Raw genomic sequence first — 21,377 nt, 5'->3', positions numbered from 1 at the left:
TTTGATTCCTGTATCCTCGGGAAAGGGAACATTTTAAAATGATACTGCTCTGACCCTCTGTCTTTATATTAGGCAGAGTCACATTGCCATCTAGAGGCCCAACAAATGTTTCAAATGAGCAGCAATACGAAAGGTCCCATCCTAGTCAATAAAAGTGCAGTTTGTGCCTTTTTGCTGAGAACAATCCTGGTGTCTTCTCTTAGGTTGTATTTTTGTGCCAGGAATATTGAATTTTCTCATCGTTCAAACTGAAAAGTGCATTATCCCCTAAGGTGCTAGTATATCCACTGAAATTGCATAGGCTGTGTGGAATGTAACTACCTGGAAGCCATAGGCAGTCAAGGGATGGTGTCTGTGACATCAGCTGCTGACAAGCAATACAACTACTCCCCACCCCCCTTTTCCAGTGCTGTTACCCCTAAAGCGTTCAGGCCACCAAGAGAACCATAAAGGGAAAGCACATAGTCAGCTCTATATTAAAGAGAAAATAAAAATATACACCCTCAAGGAATGCAAAAACAAAGTACATTAGTGTGTGTGTGTTAGGGTTGCCAGGTCCCTCTTCGCCACTGGCGGGAGGTTTTTGGGGTGGAGCCTGAGGAGGGCGGGGTTTGGGGAGGGGAGGGACTTCAATACCATAGAGTCCAATTGCCAAAGCAGCCATTTTCTCCAGGGGAATTGATCTCTATCGGCTGGAGATCAGCTGTAATAGCTGGAGATCTCCAGCTACTACCTGGAAGTTGGCAACCCTAGTGTGTGTGTTTGTTAAGTGCCCTCAAGTCGCTTCTGACCCATGGCGACCGTATGAATTAATGTCCACCAAAAAGTCCTGTCATTAATAGCCTTGCTCAGGTCGTGGCTTTCTTGATCAAGTCAATCCATCTCATGGTGGGTCTTCCTCTTTTCCTGCTACCTTCAACTTTTCCTATTGCCTTTTCCAGTCACCTGGTCCAGGGATGCCTTCTTTAGAAGAGGTCTTATGACTGCCTCTTTCAAAGTGGTTGAAGCTACACTCTCTGGCAGAGAGGTCTTTATTACTTACCAGACATGCTCAGCCAACCCAACCTGGCTTGATACCAATACAGACACAAAGGGCAAGGCTCAACCCCTGGAGGGCCACATACCTCTAAGCAGCGTATTCAATTCATCAGAACTCACCAACTGAAAGTAATTTCTACATCTAGGACAGGACTGTGCTCCACTGGCATCCTGAGAATGAACTGAACCAACCACGCAATGTAAGCCATGGTGGATGCAAGTAATTTTACCTGCAAAATGCATTGCAGAAGAGTCGCAATGGGCCTGTAGGTTTTCCTGGTCTACATCCTCAGAGGCCTAGGATAATAATCCCCTCACAACCTGGAAAAGCTCACTGGATGCTCACATGCAGTGGGGTTAAGAAGTGACCTCACTTTATCACCATCACTGTCACAGATTAGGCAAGAGACTATCCTCTCACTCATATTCAGTTGCATTTGATTTGAGTTTTTTCCCCTCCACTTGTGCTCCGACTGTCTTCCCAACCACTTAATTGCCCTCAGTTCCACAGGGCTGCAATAAAAGTACTTACCTTGTTAAACAGAAAATTCCCAGGCTATACCAGGAAACCCCATGAATCTATCAGCCTTGTGGAGTGGACCATCCTAAACCCACCTTTGAGGAGGTTCCAGGTGTCCGTGAGCCTAAAACTTACCACATAGTACTCAGTCCCTGACAAGATATAGTGGGAAATTGTCCCAATAACAAACAATGTACTTTCCCCCAGAGAAAATCAAACCAAGCATATGTTCCACTACATGCCTAGAGACAGAATATTCTGGGAGAGCCCTATTATTTTCATGGCAGCCATGAAGTCCTGAGAGGTTCCCATCAGAGCAGCCTCAGGATAGGCATTTGAAGTCCCTGAGGACAACTAACCTTGGAGTCCTCAATGCCAAATCTAAGACCACCTCCGTCAGCTCAGGCAGTGGGCTGGACAGTAAAACAATAGAATCCCTATTCTGTCCTGAGCCACCAACATCAAGTACAGGCTCTCAAAATTGGGACTCTAGGTAGCAAAACACCTGGTGAGTGCCACAGATGCCTAATAGATTATGGCTACTTATAAACCAGTGATATCTGAGAACAGCCATTGTCAGAACTGGACCAGATCTTACATTGCCTCACCTGGTGTACACTTCACCTAATAATTCCCCCCCAAAAAACCTATTTTTGTGATGTCAGCTTCTGTTTAAATAATGAGAGTCTTGTTTTCAGGATTGAATAATTTCTGGTTTCAGATAAACAGTCTTAACAAAATAACTGCATTTATTTCTAGGTGTACACAGTAAAATTGTTGAAAACACAGGGCCTGGAGTGCAGGCTATATATAAAAATCAGTTATAAAATTCTTATGCACGGTTGATATAACAATGTAAATGACCAGAGCTTGACCAGATGTGTTTTGACCTGAGTAGGCCTTCCTCAGTGGTCATAAATACGTAAAATTATAAAAACACATCCGGAAATAAACCTTATGAAATATGTTTATCTGAAAATAGAAAACCATAAGAAAAGGAAGACAAAAAAGAAAGCCAAATTCATTTTATTCATATGTTAACTATAAACATTTTTTTTTAAAAAAAATTGAATATAAGATGACGTATAATACCTAATATTTTGTGTGGCTTGATATGAATTCTTAACCCAAATTGTGGGTCTTGCCACATGAACAGTGGCTCACACAATCCAGTTGACAATATATATATATATATATATATATATATATATATATATATATATATATATATATATATATATATATATATATATATATATATATACACATAAGTTAAGGTTACTCTGGATTTAAGAAACCTTACAGCCCCCCATAACAAAAATATAAAAATTACCAATTAGAACTAACCTGATGCAAAATGAATAATGCTTCCGGATGTGTGCCCATCAACCTGGAATGAATCTGAACTTGTCTCATCCTAAGAATAACTAAGAATTCATGGAAACTCTGATCTAGAGAACCGGGTTTGATTCCCCACTCCTCCACATGAGCGGCGGAGGCTAATCTGGTGAACTGGATTTGTTTCCCCACTCCTACGCATGAAGCCAGCTGGGTGACCTTGGGCAAGTCACACTCTCTCAGCCTCACCCACCTCACAGGGTGTCTGCTGTGGGAAGGGGAAGGGAAGGTGACCGTAAGTCGGATGGAGTCTCCCTTAAGTGGTAGAGAAAGTAGGCATATAAAAACCAATTCTTCTTCTTCTTCTACACATAGACACTTCAGCTTGACAACAGGATTGTAGAAGTTATTGTTGAAAAATCACTGGTTTCTATTCATTTTATTCATTTCTTTGAAGTCCTACTTGGAAATAGCCCCCCACCCCAGGAAGGAAGGCTAGCTACTGCCCTCTAGCACAGGGTGTCAAGAAGCGAGGAGAATCATACCCTCCACTTATCTTCTTCCAGCGTGGATGTGTTGCCATTTTGAGGCATTTGCCAAGAAATGAGGGTTTTTGTGGGCTCAGTGTCTTATACAGAATACAGTCTTGCTTTTTTAAAAAAGTGATAGTTGTTTGTGTGACACTTTGTTTTACAAAAGATCATGAGCAAGCCTGCAGCAGTGCTTTCTAAGGTAGACTGGGCAATTTGCTGAATTGTTTCAGCATGAAAAGCTGATGTGACAGGCTTTGCTTTTTTTTCCTTTTTTTTTCACCAGGCAGGAAAATAACTCCTGGCTGCAGCTTCATGAAGGTACCCAGCATGATGTAAAACAGCCAAGGATGAATTCTAAGAGCTTTATCAGTCTCTCAGAAAGGGGGGCAAGAAAGTATACAAGGATGTTGACAGGTCTGATGGAAATGGTGTTAGCAACTACATTAACCGACTGGAGGTTTTTCTATGCAAAACCAATTTTTCTCCCGCGAAAGCCAGTATTGTCTATCACCTCACAAATGTCAGATTGCCTTTCAATTGCTGCTATAAGATGGCTCAGTGGCCATTTACACATGGCTGTTTCCTCGCGGTCACCCCGCTGACTACTTCAGGGCTTTGCCTTGATTATGCATGCATTTTCCGACTGCCAGAGGTCACCTCCCTCTCTCCTCACATTGCCATGCATTTCCCCTGCGTTTGCTGGATTCGTGTTTAGCATAATAAAAAGTTAGAACCAGAATACAGTAGGTTCTAAGTTTTTATTCCTGTATTCATTTCTCATTATCATTTGAGGCTTATACTTTGTAACCTTGTTTTCATTGTTTATCTTGTATCCTTGTATCCTGGTTTGCCTGTTCACAGCTTGAAGTTTCTGGGTGCATTTCAACACAGTTAACCTTGTATCTTAGTTTCCTTGTTTGCCTGTTGTAGCTTGTAGTTTCTGTGTGCCTTAACACAGCTTATATAATTTAACAGTACCTTTCATTCAAGCTCCTGCGCATTGTTTGATTCATTTCCTGTTGGTGTAATATTAATATTGCTTAGGTTTATAATTACATATTGTGAAGTTTTTATATATTACCCCATTTGGGCTTACTTTAGTTTTTTATAATATTGAGCCACGTGCTGCCTTCTCCTACAGTTTCAAGTATTTCCAGCATAGGTTTCCCTTTTACATTCTAACCTCCAGGTACTAGCTGGAGATCTCCTATTACAACTCATCGCCAGCCGATAGAGATCAGTTCACCAGGAGAAAATGACTGCTTTGGCAATTGGACTCTATGGCATTGAAGTCCCTCCCCTCCACAAACCCCACCCTCCTCAGGCTCTGCCCCAAAACCTCTCACCGGTGGTGAAGAGGGACCTGGCAACCCTATCAGTACTGTCAATTCTAACTGGCAGGGTCTCAGTGAAAGGTCTTTCGTATCACCTACTACTTGATCCTGGAGATGCTGGGGGTTCAACCTGGGACTTTGTACATACAAAGCAGATGCTGTGAGCCACAGCTTCTCCCTGGTAATAGTGCATTTGTCATATGGCTCAGATTTATAAGAGTCAGAGTGGTTTAGTGTGTTGGACAAGCTATCCATTACCTACCTGACCACTATGATCATCTTTGGAGGCCCTGCTTCAGATGCCTCACCTTCAGAGATTAGACTGATGGCAACACAGGAGTGGGCCTTTTTGGTCATGACACCCAAACTCTGGAACTCTCTCCCCAGGGAGATCTGTGTGCCTTCTTTTGCTGCCATCTTCTGCCAGCCGGTGAAGACTTCTTTGTTTTGTTTGGCATTCCCCTCAGTGATCCCTGCTTCCTGCCCAATGTTTTTAATTGTTTGTGTTTTGTATGTTATTTTAGCACTGGTTTTAATAGTTTATTAATGGTTTTTGGAAGGGTGGTTTTAATATTTGATTTTATTGTGTATGTTTTCATTTGTTAGCTGCCTCGGTGGCCGTTGGGAGGGCAGAGAGGAAGCATATACATTTTGTAAAATAAAAATAAATGAGGCAATTAATAGCATTCTCCTTCTCCCTGCAGACTCCTGACCCGTGTGACTATTAGTCCACAAGGGTTCCACAATCATGGGAATACACTTTCCTGGGGCTGGAAATGGCTGCTGGGGGGAAGAGAATGCCAGGAAGATTTGCGATCTTCGTGTCTGTGGTTTACTGGATTCAACCCTCTGTTGCTTCAGGATCACACAAACGTCTGTCTTCTCATCGCTTTAGCTCTAACCAGAATAGCACACACATTTCTTACTACCTATAAGTAATATAAAACTGAAATAGTTTTTCTTTTTTTTTAAATAAAGTTTTTATTGTTTTCTCATTTTATACATCATAAATCAGTTTCCATTAATACTTTAACAATATAAAATAAAATCTATAAAAATTCTAATCTAAAAAAATAAAAAAGAATAATTGACTTCTCCTTCACTCTCTTCTGTCTAAAATTAAATTGTATATACTTTTGCCAACAGTATAATCCCCCTCTACTCAGTTACTTTATAAGTATCTTATTTTATCTAGTTAATATACCTGTAATCATCCTAATATAATCACTATACCAAATAAATGTGATTGATTAAATCAAAGCGTATCCTTTAAAATGACCCATTGAAAAATATTTTTCACAGTAAATTCTCCACACCTCCCACTCCCCCCAAAATTGTACATTGTCAGTCTGATTAATATAAGCAGTAAGTTTAGCCATCTCCATCAATTCCATCATCTTACATATCCAGTCCGTTTTTCCCGGTATCTCACCAGTCTTGAAATAGTTTTTCTTAAGGTGTTAGAATACAGTTGCCCACAAGGCTGCGTAGGTGATCTGAAGAACAACCTGACAAGTTTTAAATTGCCTGGCTGCTGGTGCTGAAGAGGGTGTGGGAGGAACCAAAGCTGGAATTACCTGTGAAGGCATCCTAAGGCACTAGTCAAGGAAGCAGTTAGCAGACTCTACTAATGTCAGTGTATGTTAGGTGATGGAAATACCTGCCACAAACGATAGCCGTCAGGAAGTAACTACAGCACAGCCTCACAAGGCGCTTGTTTTGTAGCATCTACTAACAAAGAGAGCAAAGAGAACTGTTTACTCCTACATCAGCAGAAGAGAGCTTCATGTTCAAGATGTACACAAATGAACAAAACAGGAAGTCAGACAGATGAGAAGATAAACTAAGGGATTCAGAGATCAGAAAAATCACTTCACAATGGTTTCCTGATGAACCACAGCGCAGCGGGCAAGAATCACAACATGTGACATGGACTTTTGAATCGGGGCACTGCTACTGTTATCACTTGAACCTTCTCCTGGCTCCTGAAAAACATGAACTTCAGATAGCAAAAATGGAGTCATGGATCCAGAGAATTCTACAGGCAGTCCTGCATTCAAGTCTTCACAGAACATCAAACACCACAACAACTTGGAACTGCACATGGAAACGAGCCAGTGCACACTGAGAACTAGTGTATTATATCTGCGTTGCCTGTGTCCTTCAATAGCTCAACTGCAGCATTATGCATCAGCTAAAATATCTTAGCCTTCGTTGGTAGCCTCAAGAAGGAGTTGCATAGTAGCATAATCCAAGCTCAATATGAGACTCTCTTGTACACTTGCTACACTTGCAGAACATTTGCCACTACGACCAAAAGAACAGTTATAGAACTTTGGCAGGAAAGAGGCACCTTGAAAAGTTAGTTGGCTCCAATGAGGTTAAAGAGGAGATAGCCAATAGGAAATAATGTACCTGGAAACTCAAGGTGGGAGCCGCTGTATAAAAATAACACATGGGTACAGATTAAGCACATCTCTTCCCCCGCCTCACTAAAATTGTACACTCCCCAATCTGTTTCTCCTTAGAAAAGGGGCTGTCAGAATTGTCACTCATGTGTAGCTTGGCCTTTACTAATTACAACCCATTCTATATCATATTAATGGAATGGCAAAAAGGTATTTCTAAAGCAGGGGCAGTGGAAATGTTGTCAGGTTAAATTGCATATGTGAAAATAAGCTTATTTTCCCTAGCAAATCAGCTTTAGTTTTTCAGTAAACTACAGACTACATAGCCCTGATCTGGATAGCCCCATGCTAGCCTGATCTCACCAGATCTTAGACGCTAAACAGGGTCAGCCCTGGTTAGAATTTGGATGGGCGATCTCCAAGGACTACCAGTGCTGTGACGTGGAGGCAGGCAATGGCAAACCACCTCTGAACATCTCTTGCCTTGAAAACCCTATGGGGTTGCCATAAGTCAGCTGTGACTTGATGGCGCGCACCATCAAGTCACAAGGAACCTGAAAAAATATTGTAGACATCTTTCTTTCCTGGGGGGGGGGGGACTAATTTGTTGGTGGAACTTGCAAGCTGGTAAAAACCTTTTTATCTTTATAAACAGACTGAATTAGATTACTTTACCTTGGTTCATACCTCCCATACCAATTGTCCTACTCCTCCACTGGCTCTTATCTTCACCACATCTGGCCCATGTGATACAGAAGAATCACAAAACCACAGGTCTCAAAGCAATGCAGTATGGTGCCTTTCAGTATGACAGATGCATAAGCATAGGGGTGGAGATTACTGTTTATCTCCTAGTGTTCCTTGAATGGTCTTTATACTGTGGGCACAAAGCAGTGGTTCAAGAATCATCTCCTTTTTGAGGGCAGATGTATGGTATATGTGACCTTCCTCTCTGTGAGAGGTCAGGGAGTTAAAAGAATCTTTGATTATCTCCAGCCATTTTAATCTCACATTGCTTTTGAGGTTCTGATTTAAGACAACTTCACATAACACAGATGAGTGGGGAATGACAAATCTGGGATTTGCACAAAACTCTTCTCTCTAGCCACTGCATCCCTGTCATTTTGCCCTAAATCTTTATGATAAGGTGACATCTGAATCCATATAAACAAATGAATGACATGATTAAGGTAATACAAGAAACAGCGAGATAACTTACACTTCTATGCAACCCATTTGGTTTGTTCTGTTTTCTAATGTCACCTTTCTTTCTGCTGCAAAAGCAGACAATGCCAGAATAGAAATTTGGTCTGATTTCCTCAGATGCAATCTACTCCACCAAGGGTGATTTGAATGTTGAATGTGTCTGTTGTATATAGATCATCTTCAAGACTAAGAGCACATTCCTGAGGTAGGGGGCTGAATCGCCTTAGGAGGCGACGTGACCCTAATGCCAGTGTCCGTGCCACTTGCGCTGGCCCCCCTGGATGGCGGCAGCGAGGCCCTCGGATGCTGCCTTGGCCTTCCGCCAGCATCCTGCCAGCGGAAGTCTTCATGCCAGCGTCCTGGGAGGCGTTCCCGGGGCGTTGTTAGCCAAATTGCCCTTTAACTTGGGGAATTCGCAAGCAATATGGCAAATTACAATATTTCTTTTTATAGCGGTATCACAACCTTTGTCTACCAGAGCCCGTAACTGTGACCTTTAAATAAAGATAGAAGCAATAGATTTCCAATTAAAAGTGTTTATGTCTTTGTCAATCAAAACAATGTTGCATACAAACACACAAAGAATTCTAGGAAGTTAAGGAGAGGAGTACAAGCACAAATAGGAGTTGTTGAGGGGTAATATCTACCTTCAGAGGCGGTGTTGTCCAAGTTCACGTAGACTAAGACAGAGTGGAAAAATGAGCAAGATGGGGCAAGGGGTTCCCGTGGACTTGACCAGCAAGGCGGGAGGGAGCGTGGTCAGGCTGCGCAAAACCCAAGAAAAGGTGCCAAGAAAAGACCTAAGGTAACATAATGGGCTGGGGGCACCCCAGATATACTGTTTTTCTGGGGGCGGGGAGAGGGTTTTTCCCCCTCCTAGGTTCCCAGGTGACAAAAGGTGACAAAAGAATTAATCTGTGGCTACCGGGGTGGGGTAGTGAGAATTTGGAAATCTATTCTGATTCCGATGGCTTTTGCAACCCGGGAGAAACCGGGAGATCTCTTGCTGAAGTGATTAACGTTCTGGAACAATGGGTGCGATCTCTGCAAACGTTCGGGGATCGCTGTTGCATAGCTGGAAGGACGAGTCATCGCTGTTATCAGGATCACTGTAGACTGCCCATTAAGCTGTGGATGTCGCAATGGGGAAGGGGGGGTGTTGGCACTGACTACGTGACTGTCTACTTTCCACGACATGGCTGTGGCTGGAACAGGGGTTGCACAGGAACACGCTGGAGGCTGCCCTTGCATCTGCTTCCTAGCTGCCAGCTGCATGGCGCTCGCAGGAGCGTCCATGTCCGTTACAACGGAGCGCGCAGCGACCATCCCTGTAGCGTTTGGGGCGTGCGTGCGGCCAGAACAGTAGTCATGTGCCTGCATAGCGGGTTGCCAGGTCCAGTCCAGGAGTTTAGGCGGCCCGTACGCTATCATGGGGGGGGGGGTCAGACAGACTGGGGGCCACTGTCTCCCTTGCTTCACCTTGTGCAAGGCTCAGCTCTGACACCAACGTCTGCCTCAACTTGATGGAGCTGCCTTGCATCATATGGGGTTTGGCCAAGCACCAGCCTCACCCTGCAAGGGCTAAGCCCTGTCTCTCTTCTCATGAGGGGCTCTGGCAGGCTGCGCTCTGTTTTCCCTGCCTCACCTCGGGCTGGCTGGATGCTGCCTCTTCTGCATTGCACAGGGCTTGGGTGGGTTGGGCTCAGCCCTTCTCTCAGAGGGCTGGCTGGCCCAAGTTGGGAGGGGGGGGAGACATGCTGGTGTTCTTCACGGTCAATCTTGGCCCTGTCTGTGAGATAAATTAGTCTGAGAATGTGTAAGAAGAAGAAGAGTTAGTTTTTATATGTCGACTTTCTCTGCCACTTAAGGGAGAATCAAACCGGCTTATGATCACCTTCCCTCCCCCTCCCCACAACAGACACCCTGTGAGGTAGGTGAGGCTGAGAGAGCTGTGACTAGCCCAAGGTCACCCAGCTGGCTTCGTGTGTAGGGGTGGGGAAACCAACCCGGTTCACCAGATTAGCCTCCGTCGCTCATGTGGAGGAGAGGGGAATCAAACCCGGTTCTCCAGATCAGACTCCACCGCTCCAAAACCACCGCTTTTAACCACTACACCATGCTAGCTCTCAGGTCACCCAAGGTCACCCAGTGAGTTTCCAGGGCAGAATGGGGATCTGAGGCCCTAGTCTGAAACTCTAACCACAACAGAACTCTCTCAGCCTCACCTACCTCACAAGGTGCCTGTTGTGGGAGAGGGGGAAGGTGATTGTAAGCTGCTTTGAGACTCCTTTCAGTAGAGAAAAGAAGGGTATAAAAACCAACTCTTCTTCTACACCAAATTGGGGTGGCTGCTGTTGAACATTAGCAAGCAGCCAGAACTAGGCAAGTCATGCAAACTGTGTGGTATCAAGTCACTCAGTGGTTCCTACTGCACGTGGCCCTGATTAGTCTTCCCTCAAAGGCTAAACAGTTCTGGAAAGGGTCCTGTCCCCTCTCCCTGGCTTTTACTGACAGAAACCAAACCTGTTGTGGTTGCCTAGCAATAGCCACTGAAGGAGTAGAGGCATCCATTTTTAAAAGTTACAGGAGCTACTTGTATCATTTTGGGATTTTTTTATATATATATATTAAGATTTCAGATTTTTCTGCAAATCTGGGGTGTCTTTCAGGTTTGTTGAAAAATCCCTTTTGTCCATTTATGGCTCCAATCTCCAGAATTAAGGATTGTCAGATGTGGCTGACTTGGCTATCAGAATATAGAATAAATAACTAGTCACGAATGCTAGCAAAAGTTGAAGGCAGCAGGAAAAGAGGAAGGCCCAACATGAGATGGACTGAATTTATAAAGGAAGCCACGGCCCTTAGCTTGCAAGACAGGAGCAAGGCTGTTAATGATAGGACGTTCTGGAAGACACTGGTTCATAGGGTCGCTATGAGTTGTAAGTAATTTGATGGAACTTCACATACACATACACACACACGAACAGGTGGCTCTCCTGACATTATAAAATTGCTGTGTTACAGTGACACCTTGTGAGAATCCAATTTCAAAATCTAATACTACTTTTGTATTACTTAGTCCTTGCTTTCTCATTCCTGGGTAACTGCTTCCATAAGTGAGATACTTATGGGACACCAAAGAGATTATAGTGTCATTCTCTTTGTCGGTATCAAACACCTGTGTACGTGTATATAAATGGACCCTTAAAGCCTTCTATTTGGCTTGGTTTACTCAAGCCAGGCAGATCCCTGTGCATACTCATAAGGTGTGCAGCCAAGCGCTGTATACAAAGACTGTCTGAACCACACTGGCTGCACTTCTAAAATCAGTTACGATGCATAATCTAATCTTGCCTTAACCCCCACCTCCACTTTCTCAGACAACTCAAAGTGGTATTCTTTGCTTATCATGCAAATCTGAAGACTTTTAAAGGTACCTGCAAACGACTAACGCATTTATCAGTTTGTGCTTCCGGCGCTGTATGGTGGGTGTCAAAACCTTTTCAAAAAGATGAAAAACAACCACGTTGTTTTAACCCACGTAACATTGTGTCAATTTCAACATCCTTTCCTCACCAGCATGGTTTCAGTTCAGTAAAGAACAGGTTCTTTTCCCACGTGAATTTTAAGAATTAATCTGTAAAACAGTTTTCATAGTCAAATGGAGCTGCAGTATTACCATGGAAATATAACAAAAGAAATTTGCGAAGAACTACTGATACATAAAGGAAAGAATGGAAGCTTTTTATTACGAGACAGTGAGAGCATACCAGGAGTCTTGTGCCTTTGTGTTCTGTAAGTATTTCCTTTTTATTTAAACGTGTCATCTTGCTTCTGTCTATTGGAAAGAATGGTCCCAATCTAGAGAAAAGTAGTTATGTATACACTTTTGAAGCAATTTCCACTGGTTTAAATGGTGTTACTTCCACATGAGTCTTAATGACAATGAATCATGACTAAATTAAGCCCCGTTGATTTCTAGGGCTTATACATCTGGACTGATTTTTTTTCCTGTTTGGGAATTTGGGGGGATGGGAGAGCTATTGCCATTTTTGAAAAGTCTAAATTTCCTCCTAGAGATATATACGATTGATTTAATTTGCACTGTACATTGTTCTGTCGGTTTGTCCCAGACCTAAAAGTAGGATAACAGTCAATAAATAGATACGTAGTAATATGCAGAAAAGTTTGCATTCATGCAAATGTTGGTAAAAATCCACAACTTTCTTCCAGAATCCTTGCAAATGGTATTGAAATATTGTAACTAGAAAGTTTGATACAAAAATTAAAATCCACGCGTTCTGTAATTTCCAGTCTGTTTCGATTCACACTCCATTGTACAATAGCATAACATCGCTTCACAAGGGCACTATGTGGTACTGGAGAGGCACCCTTTGGATATATGGAACCATATACAGAATGGTGATCTCACAGTGGAGCCAGAACCCACATCTGAATCACTCCTGTGGACCATGGCAATTAAGATCAATGTTGGTATCAACAGATAATTTGTCTCAGTCAGAATAGGGCAAATTCTTTAATCTTAGTTTCTAGTACTCACCGTTACTATTAGCTTCTGCTCTACTGAACCCTGGTTTTTCCAAATACATAAGTTCTAATTTCTTAAAATACTTTGCACTAAATTGCAAGATAACAACATTAGTTTGTCTCACATTGTTTACGTGACAGAAGACAACTCTCAACAGATGACTGGTCACATGTAGATAAGAATAGTACTATTTGCATCAGACATCTGTTTCCTCACATATCAATGCAGATCTTAGCTGATGTACCCCCACACACACCAAAAAAACCCCAGTAAGGACCATTACTAGACAATCATCCCTATAAGAGACTTTGTGTCTAGACTGCTATGCAGGAACCTAATTCTAGTTAACTACAAACCTAGCTGTGCAATCCTAAGCAGTTACACCCAGAGTTCAACTCTGTTTAGGACTACACTGTAACGGTAGCTGGGGGTAAATGTTACTCACTAGGCTTAGCCAGGAATCTACCATGGGCAACTTCAGTCACTATGTGAAAATAGATGGGAAGCAACTACTTGGTAACCCAGATAGCCATTTCTCCCTGTAGTCCCTAGATAACGATTGTTAACTATTTTAGACCTAAATATATGATTCTTCAATGTACATCAACATTCCGACTGTCTTACAATTAATGATTTCCCTTTTTTAAAAACTTCAGCTATGAACAGCTTGTCTACACTTACAGAATATTCAGGAAACGTAATGGACATTATATGATTCAGGTAAGAAAATGTCTATAGTTAAAGCAAAATTTAAGAAATATTTCTTTTACTACTCATTCAATCTTAATACTCACATTGTCCATCTACCACAGCTCCCAACATACTGGATTCTGGATTCTGATTCAACTCCATTACATCCCTGACAATAACTAAAAGCTGTGTTCTTAACTGTTACTTATTTCATGACAGTCTTGTATTCATAATGTTAATGAGCTTCACTAAAAATAATCTTTCACAACCAGTACTCTTTTGGCTCAAAAACAATTGCTATTGACACACTTAGAATGAAATGTAAATTTAGCAGCAATCTACATATTTATTTTGCAGGCTTCTGAAAGAGGCCCAAGACAGGACTTCAGAACTTTAAAGGATTTAGTTGCTAACTATGAAAAGCCCAATCAAGGATTGGTAATCCATCTGGGCTGTCCAGTAAATAAATCAACATTCCACCAGGGACCTCAGCATCGCCAGGACGTTCCAGGAGTTTATGCTGGTAAGGATATACATAACAAACTAAACAGCAAATGATTAAGATTACTCTGGGCAGGAAATATCATGTGATCCCCATTAGCAAACAAGTCTGCTTATTTATAAATAAAACTGTATTTTAAGGAAAAAATGAAGATGTTCTTCAACCATTTTCACAGCAAATGCTCAAAAAGAAGCACCCCTGGATTAAATCATATATAAAAAAGCAGAATAAACTCAAATAGTGGAGCTATCACATTCTGCTGAATCAATGCTAAATGTGTGATACAAAAGGTCAATCAAGGAGCAGACTTATTTTTTTCTCAATAAAGTACTCACTAAACCCAAGGGTGGCTGGTGCCATTTTAGAACAGTTTTTTTTCTCTTTCATCCAAGAAGCAATACCTGTTTAGGATGGTATTTCCTGTGAAATGTATGTGCATAATCTAACACAAAACAAAAGTTTCTTTCACTTCAGAACTATTATTTATTCATGTCCTAATTTATGCAATTAAATCAGTGCTTTAATCTTTAATTGGGCAACAGCTCTTTTGTAGGCTTTGCTTGCCTTTTAAATACACCTTCTTGATAGATTCCCGAGGCAGGAAGAAGTCAAGAAAAGCACGCCATCTTGTAAAAAGCTGGAAATTATGGTATATGGAACAACAGCAGAAGTGTTTGTGGGCTTTAAAAAAGTTATTCACTGCAGACCAACCCAGGAAGGAAGGAATTAAACTATCCATCCAGGCTAATCCAAAACATTTTAAGAAAGAACTTTATATTAATTCTGTTGCACTAATCTCCAACAGCATGAATGGAACCTCTTGGATGCTGCAACTACTAAACAAGCCAGCATTCATGACCACATATAAGTTCTGAAAAATAAAGCTTTCAGTTCATATTGTCTTTCGGGATAATTCTTTTGTAATCTAACTTTTTATGGCAGAATATGAAATAACAGAAACACCATACTGTAGAAACACAAAGAAAACTATGTGGTATCCAGCTGTGAGAAATGCTGGTATGTCAAGTATGGCAAAAGGCAATTGGACTACAGTATTAAACTCTTACAAAACATTTACTATCTTCTGATATTGGGGACGCCTTTGTAAAGATAAAGATCCTAATTAGTGTTTATAAGTGTAACATTGCATTTTTTAGAGACCTTCACATTTTCTTCATTACACACTTGTTCATAATTCACTTGATTAAATTACATACACAATTTAAAAGGCTGCAAACACTGTTTTCTTTTCTCTTATTTCTGGTTTGAAGATGCTTCCTTGCACCACGCTAGACGATTGGTCTCTCTTGCTCAGTTGACTACTGTGACAGACAGCAGCTCTCCACAGTCTCAGCAGAGAAAGGGCTGTCCCAGTACGTGACCTAAGAAAGTTTAACTGGAGATGCAAGGACTAAACCTGGGACCTTGTGCATACAATGTATGTGCTCTGTTACTGACCCAGTTACTTCCCTTCTGTAGTAAATTTTACATTTTCCCTCTTTTTTTAAAAACATGTGCAGGTCTCTAGTCCAGGTTCCCTGTCTTTCTTACAAAGGCATCATCTCATAACAAGATTTTTTCTGGCTTGAAGTACAAATACTTCCATGCATTTCAATCACAGGCTTCAGTCTTTTCTCTAGTCCTCCCTTCTGGCTCCCAAGATACTTGCAAGTCAAGGAGATAACCACCAGCCAAACACGGCCTGGATAAATCCAGGCAAAAATCAAGTATAAATTAAGGAAACTGTAGTAAGTCAAAACAAGAAAAAGAAGAAATCATGGGATGTTCAAAATAGAGGTCAAATGTGGAAAAATTGTGCCTGGGTTACAGCTCAGTAGTAGATCACATGCTTTGTATACAGACTTCATTTCAGTTACCATCATCTTTCATTAAAGGATCTGAAGCCACAAGGTCTATGAAAGAACACAAAGGCATTGAGAGGCTGAGTGTAGTTAACCCCCTTACAGCTATTATTTTTAAATGCAGCGTAAGCTGGGTAGGTTATGTCTTACTTCTGATGTCAGACAATAAAGTGTAAGCAGCAAGCAACTGAAGGCACTTAATACAGCCCTCTTTTTTGGTTAAAAAAAGACAGCTCCTGATAGTGTAAATCATCATAAATGTTTTTATTAATTTTTACAGTTCTGGAACACTTGCTCCTAAGAGGTACAAAGACTGAGTACACACAGAACTGAAATGCATGTGGACAATACATTTTAGTAGCGGAATACTGTAGTAGCGAAAGACTAACAAGCAAGACTACATTTATTCATTTGAATGGCTTCTTTATTAAGAATGTTAAGAAGAGCCCTGCTGGATCAGACCAGTGGTTTATGTAGTCCAGCATCCTGTCTCACACAGTGGCCAACCAGTTACTCCGGAGGATCAAAAACAGGGCATAGAAGCCAACGTCTGCCCGATGTTGCCTCCTTCCACTGATATTTGGAGGAATACTGCCTCTAAACATGAAGGTTCCCTTCCGTCACCATGGCTAATAGCCACTGATAGACCAATCCTCCATGAATGTCTTATCCTGTAGATTGTAGAACTGCCTGACCATGCCAGCAGGGGGCACCTGTACCTACCCACTGGCCTCAGACTGAGAGGGAAGGTGGTTTCCATCACTCTGGTTCTTTACCTCTCTCCTGACCTTACACCTCTCAGCCTCAGGAGCCAAAGCCAGTATGTCCTCTCTGATCACTTTCCCTCTGCCTTATTGAGGGCCTTGCTTATCCTGGGGCCAGCCCCTTTGGAGGCTCCACCCCTCTAGAACCCCCATGGAGGTCTGAGCAATTCCTGAAGGAAGCTGTTGCTGCCGCCCCCCCACATCCCAGCTGTGACATTTCCTTTTTCCTTACCCTGGGTCAAGGCTGCATCCCAGCTGCTCATCAGTAAGTGGGCTGTTAAAGGGCCAGCCCCTAAAAAGCAGTGGAGGAGTAGGCTTAAAGGTGCCACATATGTTGCTGCTGTGGCTCATGGACACTGACTGTGGGTCCTTGGCTGCCCTGAAAGTAGGATGTGTAAGAGGATCTTGCAAGGGTACAAAGACCTTGGCTAGAACTATGCCTCGTGCAGTGACTTTGTGCACTAAAACCTCAATGGCTACTGTGCTGCAAAGCAGCGCCAGAGTAAGGTAAATTGTAGTGGAGAAGCAGCAGATGGGAAGTGGGTTAAGAATACCTCCTGCTGCTTTTCCACTACAAATCACCATCTTTTAACAGGGATTTGAAGAGATTAAGTCATTAGGGTTTTAGTGCACAAGGTGGCTCCTTAATAAATTGTTATACGTATCTTCATCATGCAGTACACAGTACCTTTTAACAGTAACTTATTTAATACAAGCTATCATCTCTTGAGTCTACCAATAAATTACCCACTTGCTTTATGTCTGAATCACAGAAATAATCAGCCGGCTTATATTTTTGTTTCCAGAAATTGAAGATGCAGATTATATTGATGTCGAACCGGAATGAAATGAGTTTTGCTTTCTCAACATGATAATGCCTGCTCATCACCAGTAGTTGCACATTTGCTGACTGGGATTTTTTATTAATTTGACTTGGTTCTGTATTATAATGCCGTGCATAGTAAATTTTACACTAGATTTAATAATAAGTATAAAATGATACGCCTACTATCTCTTGTATTTCTTATTTTTTTTGCCTCACTTCATTAAGAAAAACTTTCCACCCTTTTCTTTGTTATATCTTGGTGTATATGTTTACACATTTACCCTTCATGTATCTGATAAAGTAGGCTCTGTTCCAAGAAAGCTTACAATAAATTTATTATTTTATAAAATGCCAAAAGAATTATTCCTGTTTTTCTGTCTGAACAGATTAGCTTATTAGAACCAGCTACACAGCCTCAACGTTGAACTGCATAAATGACTACATATCTTTGGCAGTCTCCTATTTGCAACATAAATGTACTGTTTTTAGCAGTATTTTTTCAATGGAACTTCCCAATATAAACATATGGCTGCTGTTCAAAATGGCAGCTCCTTGTCACATTCTTTTCTATCCCCTCCGTAAATATATTACTACATGTCCTAGCATCGAAACGCTGTGTACTCTCCCACTGTGCATCTCATCACTAGCTGGCAAAGTTGAGGAAATACACCATGCAATGTCATAACACAGATTTTCTGCAATAACTGCTCATTTATCAATCTTCTTACATTTTGTCCATGTTAAAGCATGTCAGAGGCAGATGGCAAATAAGTCAGCACCTGGTTTACACAGGATTTAACACTGTCGTGCTGGTTGCCTAGTGCTAGTGAAACTCCATCCCTTTTAACGCATTTGTGCTCACAGGAAATAGTGGCTGATGTATATACACTGATTACAATCCACAATCTGTTTACCCCATGTGTGTGTAAAATGCCGTCAAGTCACAGCCGACTTACGGCGACCCCTTTTGGGGGTTTTCATGGCAAGAGACTAACAGAGGTGGTTTGCCAGTGCCTTCCTCTGCACAGCAACCCTGGTATTCCTTGGTGGTCCCCCATCCAAATACTAACCAGGGCTGACCCTGCTTAGCTTCTGAGATCTGACGAGATCAGGCTAGCCTGGGCCATCCAGGTCAGGGCAAAGTCTTGCCTAGACATGATTATTTACTCTATCCACTATGGGGTTATCCCACAGATGTACCATAGTAAAGAGGAACAAAGCAACTTAGAGTAGAACAAAGAAGAGTTGAAAGTGGGTCAACTAGGTGACAGAAAGAAAGCTTGTCTAAAGCTGTCAGTCAGAAGCAGTATGTAGGAGCAGTACATTAAAACTTAGGTTCAGGCATGTAGATCCTTGAAAGAGAGAACAAGAAAGGTCCTTACAGAGTCACGACATTCTAAAAAGATGGGTCCCAGAGAAACAACAAACCAAAACAAAGGGGCCTAATTTATTGGCTCCTATCAGCACAAATAATATTTTTCAAGTGCTATGCTAATACGAACAGCAGAAGAACAAAATATCAATACAACAATTTCAGGACCTGCGGTACATCACCACTAATCTGGAATTGAAAGAAATCAGTGGCAATAGTGAACAGGAAGGAATAGGTATAGCATAGCTATCAGTAAGTATTTTGCCTATGCATCCAGAAGCTGAATACTGGCCCTGTATTACAGGAATTCCATTAAAAACAGACAATTTGCTTTTCTCACTGAAGATGATCCAAAAAATGGCTAGCTGTCAGCATGTAATTATTTTAGATTGCACTGATCTGAGCTCTCCTGAAAGTTCTGCTCACAGAGCTTCCTTTGGACGATGTCTACAGGTTTTAACATTATAAAATTACTATTCAATCAAATTTAGGTTGGGGCACATGGGAGGACCATTCAGAAATCCTTTGGTGATTCTGGAAAGAACAGTGATAAAGAAATACAATTGTGCAGTTCTCACTAGAGGGCAATGAACAAAGGCCTACATCATTTGAGAAAAAACTGCTGCATCATGATCCTAAACACATTTTGAAATAAGCAGAAAAAAAGTAAAAGCTGGATTTACTCGGACCTCAGAGATCCTATAGTTTTTTCCCCACAGAACTTCCCCAAATCCAGTATCAAATCACGTCAAGGCCAGGACCCACAGACCGAACTATAAAAACACTTATCTATCACTTTGCCGTGCAGCAATGGTGCAAACATGGATTCGAGACATAGATCCTCATGTCAGATGTCGCAGCCAGATCGCCCTCACATCCAGATCCTCATGAAGTCATACGATTTTTGCATTGAAACAATAAAACCACCATCATGTTGTAGACCATGGCTTAGTTTATAGGCAACACCAAAAACCAAGCACTTGCTCCATCTGTTTTTTGTGCTTCATTCTGTGGGCATGGATGTGATGATGTGTGATTTCCTAATGAGTTTTGGGTGTGCCTACATAAAATTCCTGAGGATCCAGTGCTTTGTTTTTGCACAATGGAGGTGCCAAGAGTTGATGGATCCATGTATTTTGTAGTGCAATCTGTGGCCAAGGACGTGATAAGTGATTTGATCGTTTTGTGTGACCTCCCTTTAAAATCATAAGGATTCATGTTTTGGAGCCATGTTTTTGTGCCATGGTGGCACCAGAGTGGTAGATCTATGATTTCTATGGTGCAGTCTGGGTCCACGGGTGTCATGACTGATTTGGTGGTGAGTTTGGGGTAGCCTCACATAAAAATCATATGAATTAATGGAATCCATGCTTTGGATCCACATTTTTTCCTCCACGACGGTATCATGAAGCAGTGGATCTGTGAATGCATGATTTTTGTGGTGCAGACTGCGGCCATGGACATGAAATGTGACTGGATAATGAATGTGGGGTGACCAGACATAAAAATCCTGATGAGCTGTGGAACCACATTTTTGCACTATGACAGTGCCACGAAGCAGCGGATCCATGATTTTTCTGGCGTAATCTGTGTACATGATATGCAATTTGATGGTAAATTTGGGGTGACCCAAAGCAAAAATCCTGAGAATGTACGAGGATCCATGCTTTGGAAGCATGTTTTTATGTTATGGCAGTGCCATGAAGCAGTGAATCCGTGATTTTTGTAATGCAGGTTGTTGCTATGGACATGCGATTTGATGGTGAATTTGGGGTGACCCAAAGCAAAAATCCTGAGGATCTGTGATTTGGAACCATGTTTTTGTGCCGTGGTAGTGCCATGAAGCAGTGTATCCATGATTTTTGTGATGTGATCAGTGGTTATAGGCATGATATGTGATTTGATGGTGATTTTGGGGTGACCCAGCACAAAAATCTCAGCGATCCATGAGGATCCATGCTTTGGAACAATGTTTTTGCACCACTGTGGTGCCACAAAGTGGTGGATGAACAGTTTTTTTGGTGCTGCCTATAGATTAAGACATGATTGACAATGTGTCTGGGATTTTATTTTGTTTCTATTTAAAAATCATATAGATCCAACTTTTACCCAGTCCCGAAATAAGCCATTCTGATCCAGGTAACTTCCTTTTGTATACATATGATTTTACAGCCTTAGTCCACTGTAAGAAAAACAAGAGTTCTGTAATACTTCTTTTAATTTAGTTAATAAATTTTTATTCCATGCTTTCTCCAAGGAACTCAGGTCAACATTTATGGTTCTCCCATCTTCTACTTTATCCTCACAACAGCCTCGTGAGGTAGACTGGGTTAAGAGAGAATGGGTGGTCACACAGTAAGCTTCATGGGCAGTGAAGATTTTAACTTGGGTCTCCAGTTTTACTCCAACACGTTAAACACTACACCACACTTTAC

At 41.6% G+C, this 21,377-nt stretch overlaps 1 protein-coding gene across 1 annotated transcript; it reads left to right on the top strand.

Moving 5' to 3' along the window:
• The first annotated feature begins 11,994 nt into the window (after positions 1 to 11,994).
• On the top strand, positions 11,995 to 17,591 carry LOC130485431 (SH2 domain-containing protein 1B-like). Its single transcript, XM_056858623.1, has 4 exons — positions 11,995 to 12,172; positions 13,583 to 13,646; positions 13,974 to 14,139; positions 17,551 to 17,591. The coding sequence occupies exons 1-4, from the start codon at positions 12,039 to 12,041 to the stop codon at positions 17,589 to 17,591; spliced, it is 405 nt and encodes a 134-aa protein (XP_056714601.1). The 5' UTR covers positions 11,995 to 12,038.
• The last annotated feature ends 3,786 nt before the right edge of the window (positions 17,592 to 21,377 follow it).

Source organism: Euleptes europaea, chromosome 12 (assembly GCF_029931775.1).
Source record: "Euleptes europaea isolate rEulEur1 chromosome 12, rEulEur1.hap1, whole genome shotgun sequence".
Lineage (NCBI taxonomy): Eukaryota > Metazoa > Chordata > Lepidosauria > Squamata > Sphaerodactylidae > Euleptes > Euleptes europaea.
Note: the sequence above shows the minus strand (reverse complement) of the source record. Positions and strands in the feature narration are given on the sequence as shown.